The following is a 13,954-nucleotide window of genomic DNA, read 5'->3' on the forward strand; positions in this document are numbered from 1 at the left end:
TTTTAGTTGATTCTCCAGTCTCAAGATATCTTTTTAAATTCCTTAAACAGAATAACAGGCTTCCTTGTAATGAGTAGTCTATAAATCCCATGAGTTTCCTGTCTTATGTTTTAGTAGTTCAACTGACTTACCCAGCCAGCATGTACCTGGAACAGTGTGAACACACACTTGCTGAGTTAAAATAAACACAATCACATATTGCTTCAGGAAATGTTTGTTTTAAATAAAAATATATTAGTTTTACATACAAAAAGAAAATAAATCTTCCTATCTGCCAGCCTTGCTTACTGCTTCATAAATTGGGATCCATAAAGTTGGCAATAAAATCTTGGAAGACATTTTAATAACTGAAAAAGTCCAACAGAGGTATGTTTACAGAGAATAAAGCTGCTCAGGATAATAAAAGTGCCAGGTAGTTTAGGGTGTTTTTTGTTGTTGTTGGAAGTTGTTGCATGCTTCTTGCTTTGCTTTAGTCTGGAACTATAGCAGACTGTAATGTAACTGCTCCCCTACTGAAGAGCCGAGTTTCTAAGCAGCTGTTGTACCAAGAAGCTCTTGAACTAGCCAAATCAGGTTGAGACTCACGGCCATTCCCCATGTGAAAAGTCTTCCTGTATATGAGAAAAAAGGTTTGATAAATAGCAACTAAGAGAGCATGGCACTCAGGTCTTGAGCCATGCTCTTCCAAACAGAATTTACATGACTTAACAACCCACGGCACAGAGCACAGCAGGAATGAAGAAATCAAATGTTCTTCAGCATCTCCATCCCGCTCTACATCACCATCCCACTGACCACTCTGTAATGTTTCTTGGAAAGCAGCATAGAAATGCCCCGAACAACTGCTAAGTTGTTGTTATGAATGTTATTGCTATCTCAGGTATAAAAATGAGAAGCAGTTTCCTCATCTCCAAGAGATTGTTTTTAATCCTCACCTGAGAATACATTTTTTTAAATGGATTTTTGAGAGAGAGAGAGAGAGAGAGAGAAACAGAGAAACAGAGAAACAGAGAAACAGAGAAACATCGATTGGTTGCCTCCTGCATGTGCCTAACCACCCTGACTGGGGATCAAACCCACAACCTAGGTCAAACCCGCAACCTAGTTATATGCCCTGACTGGGAATCGAACCTGTCACCTTTTGGTGTACAGGGTGATGCTCCAATCAACAGAGCCACCCAGCCAAGGCTCCAACAGATCTATGAGGCTTGACTGTCAGCCAACCAGTCTTCCTACAGATCTACCACTCAAAGAAGAGACAAGGGCTCCAACTTTCTAAATTCTTAAACAATTCAAGTCAATGAAAACCTCACTAGCAGAGGGCTGGCTGACAAACCAATGTGACATCTGATTATTATTGAATAATATCCTGAGTAGCAAATAAAAGGATTTTCACCCCGCAAAATTTTTTTGAATAAAATGCCTATAAAGTCCTCAATTTTACACTCACTGCTATTTAAAAGAAATAACTGATAAGTTTAGGACTTGGTAAAGAAATGAATATATTCTTGATCTCTGGCTACAAAGTAACCTAACCCATCTTAGACTTACTACAGGAGGAAGCTACAGAACTCCCCTAGACTGAACGCAGTTGTGAGACTTATCCTCAAGTAAATGATAGTTATTATGCTGAAACATGATAGGTAGACAAACTTGGAAGTTCTTCCCTTTCCTCTTTTCCTTTTAAATCTTTAGTGATCTTTGGGGGAATTTGAAGATGAAGACTTGGTTGAAAAAAGCCTAAAAATTCCAAGACAAAGGCCACTGGACCACTTAAATGAGACACCCAGGAACAGGGACAATTACAATCGGCATAAATAAGATTCTTGCTCTACCTAGTGGCCAATAATGGGATTAACTCTTGGAACAAGAAATTTGCTAAATTTGGAAAGATGTGAGCATTCTTCACAGAAGGGGGGTGGGTGGGAGGGAGCATATATTAAGTTAAAAGGATACCAGGTATAACAAGCATGATCAAATATTAGTCTTGGGCAGTGCTTGTGTTTTTCAGCTCTACTCTTCAAAGATGACCAAGAACTCACTGACAGACTGACAATCTACTTTAGAATAAGTCCCAAACTAAATGTAAAGAGGGTGTTGGCTGTTTACAACATAAAAGCATATTAACAGAAACAATCCTTCTCAGGAAGCCAGTGCAAATAGGAGTGACTGGAATAGCAAAAATCTTCATAGCCAGGATTGACAGATAAAACAGAAGATGCCCAGTTTATCTGAATTTCAGATAAATAAATTTTGTATGTCTCCCAAATACCTAAAACTTAAGGACTTTTCATTTCAACAAATGAGAGGTTGCCAAAGGTGGGGGTGGGCAAAATGGGTGAAGGTGGTCAAAAGGTACAAACTTCCAGTTATAAAATAAGTCCTGGGGATGTAATGGACAGCATGGTGACTATAGTTAATAATACTGTGGTGTATTTTAAAGTTGCTAAGAGAGTAGATCTTAAAAGTTCTCATTACAAGAAAAAAATTGTAACTATGTATGGTGTTGAATGTTAACTAGACTTATTGTGTTGATCATTTTGCAATATATACAAATATCAAATCATTATCTTGTACATTTGAAACTAATGTAATGTTGTATGTCAATTATATCTCAATAAAAATGACATCACAAAATCATCAAATGGATGACAGATTTGAAGAAGATACTTGCACACCAAAAAAAAACAGGATATTGATATATAAATCATGTCAGGAATTCTTTCAAATGAACAAAAACAGGATGAAGATCCCTATAGGAAAATGGATAAAGAACATGATTAGGCAATTTACAGAAAGGGAAAATAAATGACTTACAAGTGTGTAAGATGATCTTCTCTTATGTTAAAAAACTCATATTAAAACAATAAGATACAGAAAAACAAAGTCAGAGTACTGACACTACCTAACTTCAATACTTACCTTAAAGCAACAGTAATCAAGAGTGTGATATTGGCAAAAGAATAGACAAATGGATCAATGGAACAGAATAGAGACTCCAGAAATAAACCCACACAAATATAGTCAATTGATTTTTGACAAAGGAGCAAAGGCGACACAATGAAGAAAAGTTAGTCTTTCTAACAAACAGTGCTGCAAGAACTAGATAACCAAACACAAAAAAACAAATCTAGACACAGACCTTATTCCTTTCACAAAAATTAACTCAAGCCCAGCTGGTGTGTCTCAGTGAACTGAGTGTTGTCCCACGCACCAAGAGGTCATGGGTTCAACTTGTTAAGGCACATGCCCGGGTTATGGGCTGGATCCTCAGTAGGGGGTGTGCAGTTTCTATCTCTCTCCCTCTCTCTTTCTCTGAGGTATAATTGACATATGATATTATATTAGTTTCAGGTATACAACATAATGATTTGATATTGTATACATGTAGAAATGATCACTACAATAAGTCTAGTTAACATCAGTCAGAGTTAGAAAATTTTTTTCTTTTATTCTCATGATGAGGACTTTTAAGATTTATTTTCTTAGCAACTATCAAACATGCAATGCAGCATTATTAACTACAGTCAACATGCAGCACAGTACATCCCCATGGCTTATTTATTTTATAACTGGAAGTTTGTACATTTTAACCCCCTTAACCCATTTTGCTCACCTCTACCCCCACCTCTGACCACACCAGTCTGTTCTCTGTATTTATGAGCTTGATTTTTTTGTTGTTTGTTTTGTTTTTAGATTCCACATATAAGTGAGATCATATGGTATTTCTTTCTCTATCTGACTTATTTCACTTAGCATAATGGTCTACCCATGTTGTTGCAATGACAAGATTTCATTATTTTCTTATTGCTGAAGAGTATCCATTGTATAAATTAGTGATGACTTTTTCGATACAATGCCAATGGCACAAGTCATAAAAGAGTTAGTTGATAAGCTAGACTTCATTAAAATTTGAAACTTCTCCTCTGTGAAAGCACTATCAAGAAAATGAGAAGAGAAGCTAGAGACTAGAAGAAAATACTTGCAAAAGACACATCTTAAAAGGGACTGATATCCAAAATATACAAAGAACACTTGAAATTCAACAGTAAGAAATTGAACAACCTGATTTTAAAAATGGGCAAAAGATTTAAGCAGGCACCTCACCAAAGAAGATACACAAGTTACAAATAAGCATATGAAAAGATGCCCTGTGTCATTAGAGAATTGCAAATTAAAATGATAAGATACCACCTATCAGAATGGACAAGATTCAAAACACTGACAACACCAAATACTAGCAAGGATATAGAGCAACAGGAACTCTGATTCATTGCTGAAGGGAATGCAAAGTGGTACAGTCACTTTTAAAGACAGCTGAACAGTTTCTTACAAAATTAAGAATACTCTTACCATATATCCAACAATCACACTCCTTGATATTTACCCAAAGAAGCTGAAAACTTACATCCACACTTATGCCATATTTATAGCAAATTTATTCACAATTGCCAAAACTTGAAGGCAACCAAGATGTTCTTCAGTAGGTGAATGGATAAATAAACCGTGATACATCCAGACAACGGAATGCTATTCGGTGCTAAATACAAATGAGCTATCAAGCCATGAAAGACATGGAGGAAACTTAAGTGCCTATTACTAAGTGAAAGAGGCCAACCTGAAAAGGCTACATAGTATATGATTCCAACTATAAGACATTGTGGAAAAAGCAAGACTATGAGAAAGTAGACAGATCAGTGGTTGCCAGGAGTTTAGTGGGAGGGATGAATAGGTAAAGCACAGAGATTTGGGGCAATGAAACTATAGTACTATAAAGGTGGATACATGTCATTATACATTTGTGAGAACAACACCAAGAGTGAACCTTAAGGTAAACTATGTACTTTCTTAGTGATAATGATGTGTCAATATAGGTTCATCAAATGTACCTCTCGGGGAAGGGATATTAACAGTTAAGGAGGCTGTGTGTGTGTGTGTGTGTGTGTGTGTGTGTGTGCCTGTGTGTGAGGGGGTTTATGGGAACTCTGTACTTTCTGCTCAGTTCTGCTGTGAACCTCAAACTCCTCTAAAAAATAGGCTGTTTTTTTAAAAGTGTAGAAGGGCCCGGCGGGGCATGGCTCAGCGGTTGAGCGTCAACCTAGGATCCAGGCAATCGGGGTTCGATTCCCGGTCGGGGCACATGCCCGGGTTGCGGGCTCGATCCCCAGTCGGAGGCATGCAGGAGGCAGCCAATCAATGACTCTCACATTATTGATGTTTCTATCTCTCTATCCCTCTCCTTTCCTCTCTATGAAATCAATAAAGATATATTTGAAATAAAAAATAAATAAAATAAAAGCCCACTTTCCCCATGAGGTTTTAGAAAGGAAGCTTAATCATTGGTAGGTATTTGATAGAAGTAAGTGCAAAGAACTTCAAAAGTACCACTCAGAGGGCTTGACCTATGCGCTCTAGAATTTGGGGGTAGAGAGATTGTACCTGGCCCTTGCCTAAGTAGTCCAGAGGCAAGAGTCTGGCTAGCTACTCTAGCCCCTATGGGCAAAATGTGACTGCAGGGAGAAGAGGCTGCACTTCCAGAGAAAGCGGGGCAGCCTGACTGGCGTGGCTCAGCAGTTGAACATTGATCTATGATCCAGGAGATCTCAGTTTGATTCCCTGTCAGGGCATATGCCCGTAATGCAAGCAAGATCCCCAGCAGGGGGAGTGCAGGAAGAAGCCGATCAATGAGTCTCATCATTGATGTTTCTCTCTCCCTCTCCCTTCCTCTCTCTGAAATTAATAAAAATATATTAAAAGAGAAAGAGGGGCAAAGGCACTTGTTTCCCATGGGTTCCTTGAAATGGAGCCATCTTTAGTTGCCAGCAAGATGACCCAAACCAGCAGGGAGAATGTGGTAGAAGCACAAGATAGGCAAGAAAAGAAGAGAAAGTTCAGTTCAAGACATAAATTGAGTGCTTTTGAGAGTGATTGTGTTATGTGCTGGCCTCAAAAATTATCACACAGGGTTTCTATCTTTGTGTTTTTGAGCCAATGAAAGATAAATAAGGATTCAAATAATTCCAATATAATATAATGCTAAGGAGATTAGATTTTATCCTATAGGAACTGGATGCCTCTGTTATTGAAGTACTTAAGCTGGTAAGAGTCACAATCAAATTAGGTGGCAATGTGGACAGAGCCAAATATTGAGGTAGAGAGACTGGTTAGATCACAATATCAATTGCAAACTTAGAGTACTAAGTGCCTGACCTAAGAAGATGAAAGTTGGCATGGAAAAGAAGAGGTAATTCAAGGAAGATCTGAGCAGGAAGAAAAACCTGCTAACCTTTAAGACTGACTAGCTTTCAAAAATGGGGCAAGGAAAAGAGTAAAAAAGGAAAGCAAGAAAAAACAAAAGATACTATTTTATTCATACCAGAATAGCAAAAAAACTGGATATATCAAGTTTTCTGTGAGAATGTAAAGAAACTAGAATCTTTATGCACATTTGTTGGAAATTAAAACTGATGCAACCATTCTGGTGTATAATCCAGCGCATTTCATGAAATTAAGTATGAAAAGTATGAACACACCCTACATCAAAGAAAGGACATTCTTGGATAATTCCCTGAGTAATTTCCCCAAATATCCACAAGAGAGCATGTACAAGGATGTTCACCATAGCACTGTTTGTGGAAGCAGGAAACTAAAAGCAATCAAAATGTCCAACACCAGGGTGAAGGATCAGTAAAATATGATAAATGTGTACTTTAGAACACAAAGCAGCTACCAAAAACAATTAACTAAAGCTATGCCCAAATTAAATTACACAATAATTAAATCTATAGCACAGTAACATTTGTGTAAATTTTAATCATATACATACACAAAGCCATGCAATATTTTTACAAGGTTTTATGCCAGGCATATTTGAGTAGGAGCCTATGGAGATAGGAAAGAGGTGAGGATAAGACAGGTGATCAGGGGGGAAATATTTACATATATGAAACAAAAGCAGGGCCTTGTATGGACCTATGATGTCCATATATCCTCAACTGAGGAAAATGATGGCCTCAATCTATTGAGGTCCGGAGTTGGGGGGGGCGGGGAATAGGATTAAAGATCTGACAAAACTACCTATGAATATGCAAGAAAGTAGACAAGGAAGTAGACTATGTAAACATACAAAGAAGGAGGGGATAAAGACAGGAAGGGGAAAAAAAGGGTAGGTAGGAAGGAAATGCATGCAAAAGATTAAATGCACAAAGTATAAGGAAACATAAATCCAGGAGAGAAAAGAAAATTCTTGACAATTACTTCAAGTGAGAGAAAAAATATACCAATAAACTTTTTTCTAGAACTAGAAAAATTGACACTCAAGTTCATTTGGAAAAATAGACATGTAAGAATAGCTAGGAAAACACTGAAATGGAAGACCTATGAGTGGGGACAAGCCCTACCAGATACAAAAATGTACTACAAAACTTCATAATTAAAACAGTGTGGTATCATGTCAGCACGTGAATAGACAGACTAATGGAATAGAACAGACAGGTCAGAAGTAAATGCAACAACATACAGAAATCTAGACTATAATAAAATAGATCACTGGGACAAAGGTGAGTTTATCTACCCATGTACTAGGACAAGTGGATAGCCATTTGCAAATAGAGAAAACTAGATCCATTCAAATCACACACAAGAATAACCTGCAAGTGGTTTAGGTTCACTCAATGGGAGGCTCTAATAAGAGATGGAAGGCAAAAGGAGAGTGAGATCAGGGTACTTATGAACTCTTAAATCTTTGTCGTTTAGTCTGAGACCCCAAAGCTGAGAAAAATAGATGCCAAGTACTCCCACATTCAACAAAAGGAAGTTAGAGTATCTACAGAGGATTTGCAAAGCAGGCAACTTCACAAAAGTCCAGATCTACCAGCATTAGCCTATCACTCAACTCCAGGCTATACAAAGAAAGCTAAAGTTTCTATGAGAGAGTAAGGATTTCTTCAGAAAACTTGTGTTCATTCCTATGGAAGAGGGCTACGGCTACTTCTCCAGTCCCCTCCCAAGCCAAGAGAAGGGTCTTCTAGAGAGCCACCAGGAGATTTTGTTCTGTGTTGTCTACGACTGATGGAACACAGAGACTGGTGAGTTTTTTGACCTGAAAAAGTCTAAAGGCAAAGGGTCAGCTAGCTGCCCAAATAGCAAAACAAGAAGAGATTACTATAGAGGAACGGAGAGGTGGAATTCAATAAAATACTGATTACACATGCCTACTAGATACAAAAAAAGAATGTTTAATAAGCAGTTTGAGAAAAAGAACAATAAGAGTAACAACAATAAGAATAGCTAATATTGCCCTGGCCAGTAAGAGCATAGTCAAGATACGACTCCAAGATTGTGGATTTGATCCCTGGTCAGGGCACATACAAGAGACCACCAATGAATGCATAAATAAGTGGAAAACAAATCAAAGCTTCTCTCTTTTTCTGTTTCTCTCAAATAAATAAATAAATAATTTTAAATAGTTAATATATATAGAGTGCTTAATACCTGCCTGATAGTTTTCTAAGCCTTTAAATATATCAACTCATTTAATCCTCTTAACTTCATGAGATACTATAGTTATTACCCCCATTTTCAGATAGAGAAACCAAAGCACTGTTAAACTAAAATGGTGTCTGTCACTTGTGCTAAAAGCCCATGATGCCTAAGCTAGATTTAATACCTGATCGAATATCAGTTTCAGCCTCTTCCAGGAAATATAACCTTAATCAACCAGTTTGGAATTTTCTGGTCAAGCTCCAGAGAGGCAATCTATCACAGGGGCCCTCTCCCTTCCCCATAGGAAAAAAAGAAAAAAAGAAAAGAAAAAGGAGGCAATTTGCATGATAAAAACTCTTCCCTAATCTTTCCCTAAAGATGTCCCTGCCCCAAAATAATCTTTTGTCATTAGGTCCCTTGTCCATCCCATTCTTCTTCCTATAAAAATTTTCCATTTTGCACAACCCCTCAAAGTACCCTTTTGTTCACTAGATGGTATATTGCCTGATTGATTTATAAAGTGCTTAATGAAGCCAATTAGTATCTCCAAATTTACTCAAATTTTTTTTTGTTTTGCTTTTTAAAACCAGAATTGTTCCTCTCCACTGAAATCTTTAGTAAAAGGTGAAAGATTTATGTTATCTGAAGAGAAACCAGAGTATAAGTTGGATTTTTTTTTTTAATGGCAGAGTATATATAACTTAATCAAGGTCATGCAGCTACTAACATTTCATACTTTTACCAGGGAGACAGGAGACCTTGGTTCTTATCTTCTTAAGGGGAAGATTTCAATCAAGACACAAAATGTAGAAAAGAAAGCAATAATATATTGACCACAGCAAAAATATACTTGGGACAATGAAATAAGGGCATAGAAGAAACAGGAGCGCCTAGGCTGGGCAGCTCTGGCTCACTGGGAAGTCAGAAAAAAGGGGGAGAAGAGGGCTTTGGAGACAGGTTCAGGGGGATAGGCCAGGACGAGCTGCTGCTGTCCATTGCTCCCCTGGTTGCAAGTCTCATGGGGTCCCTTAAATGGAAGAAGAGGGAAGAGACGCCACAGTGTCAGTGATTATTCTGGACTTCCACGCTGGATATGTTCGACTTCTTGAGACACAAGTTTTTTTCTATATTTCTGAGGTAATGTTTTTATTATTTCTGCAGTGTCTGGTAGACCCTGATGCATCAGCCAATCTGGTAATTCACTTCCCTTAGAATGCTGTGAAATTTAAGGGTGAGATGGTAGTCCTGCTGAGCTCAAAACTTCTGATACATTGGGTTTAGGATTGTCTCTTCTGTCAGAGAACCTTACTAATGAAGTATGTGGCTTGAATACCTGAACAACCCACCCTGCTAGAAGACGCCACCTTGCTGCCCATCATGACCCCTGGGAAGGGCCAGCTTCCAGGGTGCTCAGGGCAGACTTTTCATCTCCATTACAATGAAAGCTTGTTTTGCTTCCCATAATCCTTGCACTTACCCTTGGTGGAAAACTGGTCAAGAGCTTCAAACTTTAAAAAAAAGGCAACCACTCTAAGACAACCATTTTTTTAAACTTGGGCAATTACATCTAAAACTTTTTCTATGAATTTTCTCAAAGCTTTGTGTTGTTCTGGGTTTTGGGGGGGTTGAAAAATCTTTAGTCCAGGGCATGCTTGGAAATTATGGCATATTCTTAAATTTCCAAATTTTGCTACTTTGGCACAGGTTAACCTAAAGCTGTTTTCTTCATTTAGAAGCACTGCCCTTAGCACCACAGAATTTCTAGATTTAAAAGGACAAGGGCAGCCCAGCTGGGTATGGCTCAGTGGTTGAGCAGCAACCTAGGACCCAGATCTCATTTCAATTCCCAGTCAGGGCACGTGCCCGGGTTGCAGGATCAATCCCCAGTAAGGGATGTGCAGGAGGCAGCCAATCAATGACTCTCTGATATCATTGATGTTTCTATCTCTCTCGCTCCCTCTCCCATCCCCTCTCTAAAATCAGTAAAGATTCATTTTTTTTAAAAAAAGGACGGGGGCAGTTTTTATGTGTTTCATTCATACAGCAGAATTAGAGTTCACAACTCTCCAGTTTACATTCCTACACACAATCATTCATTGCCTACTGACTCTTCAAAGGGTGTGCTAGCTGATGGTAATTTGAGGGTTCCATAACTGTTGCTCCATAAAGCAGACTCAAGAAGTAATGAAGACAGGGAGACTTTTCACCTAACAGCTCAGAAAAAAAAATGTCTGCCAATTGTCTCTGGGTGAGGTTGTGAGGAAACAGGCAATCTTACATATATTGTTGCTGGGTGTGAAATTATTTCAACCCCTTCAGAAGGCAAGTCAGTAATATCAAAATTATATATGTTCTTTCCCTTAGGACCAGCATTCTCCCTCTGGGAATTTAGCCTACAGTTGCTTGATGGACAGGCCACATTTGTCCCTTTCAGAAGACAACTCATTGTTAGTTTTCTCTCCCATTATTGGTTCATCTCTAAGAATAGTTAATACTTGCTACTGTGTGATGCCTGTTCTAAGTACCCAACATATATTAACAGCTAAACCTCACAACTTCCTGTGGGGTTAGATGCTGTTATCTTCAATTTGGAGTCTGAGAGGGTAGAACAACTTGGCTAAGGCCATAGGGCCAGAAAGTTCCCTAAGTGGGACTCATTTTGGTTTGGAGTTACCAAGTTAGTCTCTACTGAGGAAAACTGTAGTCCCCATTCTGACGACCCCTCAACAAATCAGGGGTGATCCCCACCTAGGGTAACACCTTCATCTACTCCCAATTTCACATACCTTTTGGGGGCCTAGTACAGCAATTCTCTAAGTGTGGTGGAGAATCCCAGGGACCCTTTCAAGAGGTCTGTTAGGTATGTGGAAAAGGGGAACATATCTGTAAGGCTGAATTTTCTTCAAACTCCAACCTAAATAACATTCTGCAGCCTACTGAATGAAGATGAGAATAGGACTGAGTTTACAAGGATATAAAACTGCTACACTGAGTAGGTACTGGCGTCTCTGTATTTGTTTTGTAGAATATTTGCTTTTCATTTTATACATGTTATGTTAACCTATTACAGGGCTGTTATTATCATTGTTAATTCTCACCTGAGGATATTTTCCCCCATTGATTTTTAGAGAGAGTGGGAGGCAGGGGGAGAGAGAAACATTGATGTGAGAGAGACATATCGATTGGTTGCCTCCTGCACACACCCCACCCAGGCAAGGGATAGAGCCTGCAACCTTGGTACACACCTTTGACCAGGAATTGAACCCGCCACCAAGTAGCAGGCCCACACTCTAACCACTGAGCCACACTGGCCAGGGCAGGGCTATTAGTTTTAAGAGTACAGGTCAGTTCCAGACCATATCACATCTCCCTTAGATTGACAGGTTTTTGGTTGGAGATGCATCTCAAAACTTGGCTCCTAGACCCCATCCCCCCCCCTTTTTTTACCCTAGCCTAGTGTGTTCTTAGACCTCCACACCTAGCTTTGGGGGCGGGGGAGGGGTGCTCAGTTAAGGCTTAAGTACAAGGTCCCCTTTAACTGTGATGTTATCTCCAGTACTTAAACCACATGTAAAGGAACTGTTTATTTAAAATTTTATTTTTTAATTAGCAACCTTGGGAAAAAGTCACATCAGGACTCAGAGGCAAATGCAGAAACCCACAACAACCTGTCTTCCTTTGTCACGCTAGAACAGAATTTAAACTAGGCCAGACCCACTCCAGATCTGGCCACAGCCTACTGTCCACATCCTGGTCCCAGGTACGTTGGTTGCAAACTGGCTTCATTTCATAGAAGGGCCTAGCTCGAGGGAATTCATGGCGTCCTCAAGTTTGAGCATCCCTGCACCAGAAAACAATAGTAGGGGTGTGTAAGGAGAGGGCAAGAGCCTAGCCAGTGCTCAGCCTCTTTCAAGGTCCTGGCCTTACGTTCTGGGCCGGGGATTCTCCGGAACCTCAGAACGTGGGACCACTGGGCCCTTTCCAACATCTTCCAAGAAACTGGCGGGGGGGGGGGGGGGCGGGGGGGGCAGGGGGGAGCTGGGTTGAGATCTCAGATAACCCTACCCTTTGAGACCAACCCGGGCCACTTCTCATCACTGCCTTACTCCAGGGCCCCTAGGCCCAGCCGACCGTGCAGCCAAAGGAGTCTCAGGGGCAGCCCAGAACCAAGGGCCCCGCTGGTGGCGGAGGGAACAGGAAGGAAGGGATGAGACGGCCTGAAGGGGAGGGACTGAAGCTGTGCCCCCCGCCCCCTTCCCCAGCTCCTCGCACGGGACCGCTCACCTCGCTCCTGCCTCAGGCGGTGCCTCTCGGCCATGGACTGGAGCATCCACTTGGTTCGGAGCTTGTACAAATAATTGCCATACACCACGACCTCGGTGAGGTTCGAGGATTCCAGAACCTTCAGCTCGAGCATGGCTTTGCTCACTTGCTCGATGTATGGGATTCGAGATCCTCCTGGGCCTGTTTGGGGAAGAAGATGAGCGCTCCGACGCCCTGGAGGCCGAGGCGCCCGGGTGGAGGCACCGCGGTCAGGACAGGGCTCACTTACCAAACATGGCCTCCAGCAGCCCCGTCTGGACCTGGAACACCTCAGGATCTCTCAGGTCTTCAGGAACTTTCACCCACGGTGGGATATCTTTCCGCTTCGGCAGCGTCCCCATCGTGAATTCCTCGAAACGAAAATCAGTCCCGGAGTTAGGCGAGGCCTTAAGGGAGTCCCGGGCGCCGCGGCGCGCGCCAAAGTTGAACCCTCGGTCAGGCCCCGCCCACAGCCAGGGCCCGCCCCGGAAGGCCCCGCCCCCGGCCTGGCGGACCAATCGGGCGCTCCCAAGGCTCCGCCGCCCGCCCTCCTGCCGCTCGGGTCTGGCGGGTGACCTCTACCCGCGGCCGCCTCGGCGGGCCCAGCTGTCGCCCGGCTTGCGAGGGTTTCCACCTGCACTGACTTTCCTCCGCACCAGAGGCCCTGCGCCTCTGAGAGGTCACGGGACGAAGGCGCTGCTCTCCCCGCGGGAGCGAGCGGTTGGGCCTGCACCCCGGCAAGCGGAAATCCAGGCGTGAGGGTGCGAGGGCCACCCGGGAGCCGCCAAGTGGAGCTTCAGCCTCCCACGCTCCAAAGGGGGGGCCGCTTCCCCTCGGCCTAAGGGGGCTGGACCCCGGGCTTCACATCTCGGGTGACCCCTGCAACTCGGGAGTAATTCCTGTCATTTAACAAAGAGGAAAACGAGATTTAAAATGTCGTCATCTTCAAGGGACGTGCCGGGGACTCTAAAGGGCTCCCACGGTTCGCATTCCTCGAAGGCCCTGGGTCTGGAACCTTTGAATCTCCTCCGATTTCGAAGCTAATCTGCGCCCGGCCCCTCCACTAGAACCAAACCGTATGGCCCAGGCCTCTGGCTCTAAATAAACTGCTTTATTTATTTTTTAAAAAAACAGTGCTTGAAGCGATGTACTAGATTCACCCGTTGAA

General features: G+C 41.7%; 1 protein-coding gene and 2 pseudogenes across 1 annotated transcript; all 3 read right to left on the minus strand.

The window, feature by feature from the left end:
- Positions 1-9,056: 9,056 nt before the first annotated feature.
- Positions 9,057-9,146, minus strand: LOC148093072 (U5 spliceosomal RNA; annotated as a pseudogene).
- Positions 9,147-9,553: 407 nt separating this feature from the next.
- Positions 9,554-9,863, minus strand: LOC107531616 (alpha-ketoglutarate dehydrogenase component 4 pseudogene; annotated as a pseudogene).
- Positions 9,864-12,266: 2,403 nt separating this feature from the next.
- On the minus strand, positions 12,267-13,148 carry DPPA5 (developmental pluripotency associated 5). Its single transcript, XM_016205734.2, has 3 exons — positions 13,037-13,148; positions 12,769-12,948; positions 12,267-12,325 (listed from the first exon to the last, which is right to left on the minus strand). Exons 1-3 carry the CDS (start codon positions 13,146-13,148, stop codon positions 12,267-12,269), a joined length of 351 nt encoding a protein of 116 aa, XP_016061220.1.
- Positions 13,149-13,954: the final 806 nt, after the last annotated feature.

This window comes from Miniopterus natalensis, chromosome 5, assembly GCF_054644295.1.
Source record: "Miniopterus natalensis isolate mMinNat1 chromosome 5, mMinNat1.hap1, whole genome shotgun sequence".
In the NCBI taxonomy this organism is placed as follows: Eukaryota; Metazoa; Chordata; class Mammalia; order Chiroptera; family Miniopteridae; genus Miniopterus; species Miniopterus natalensis.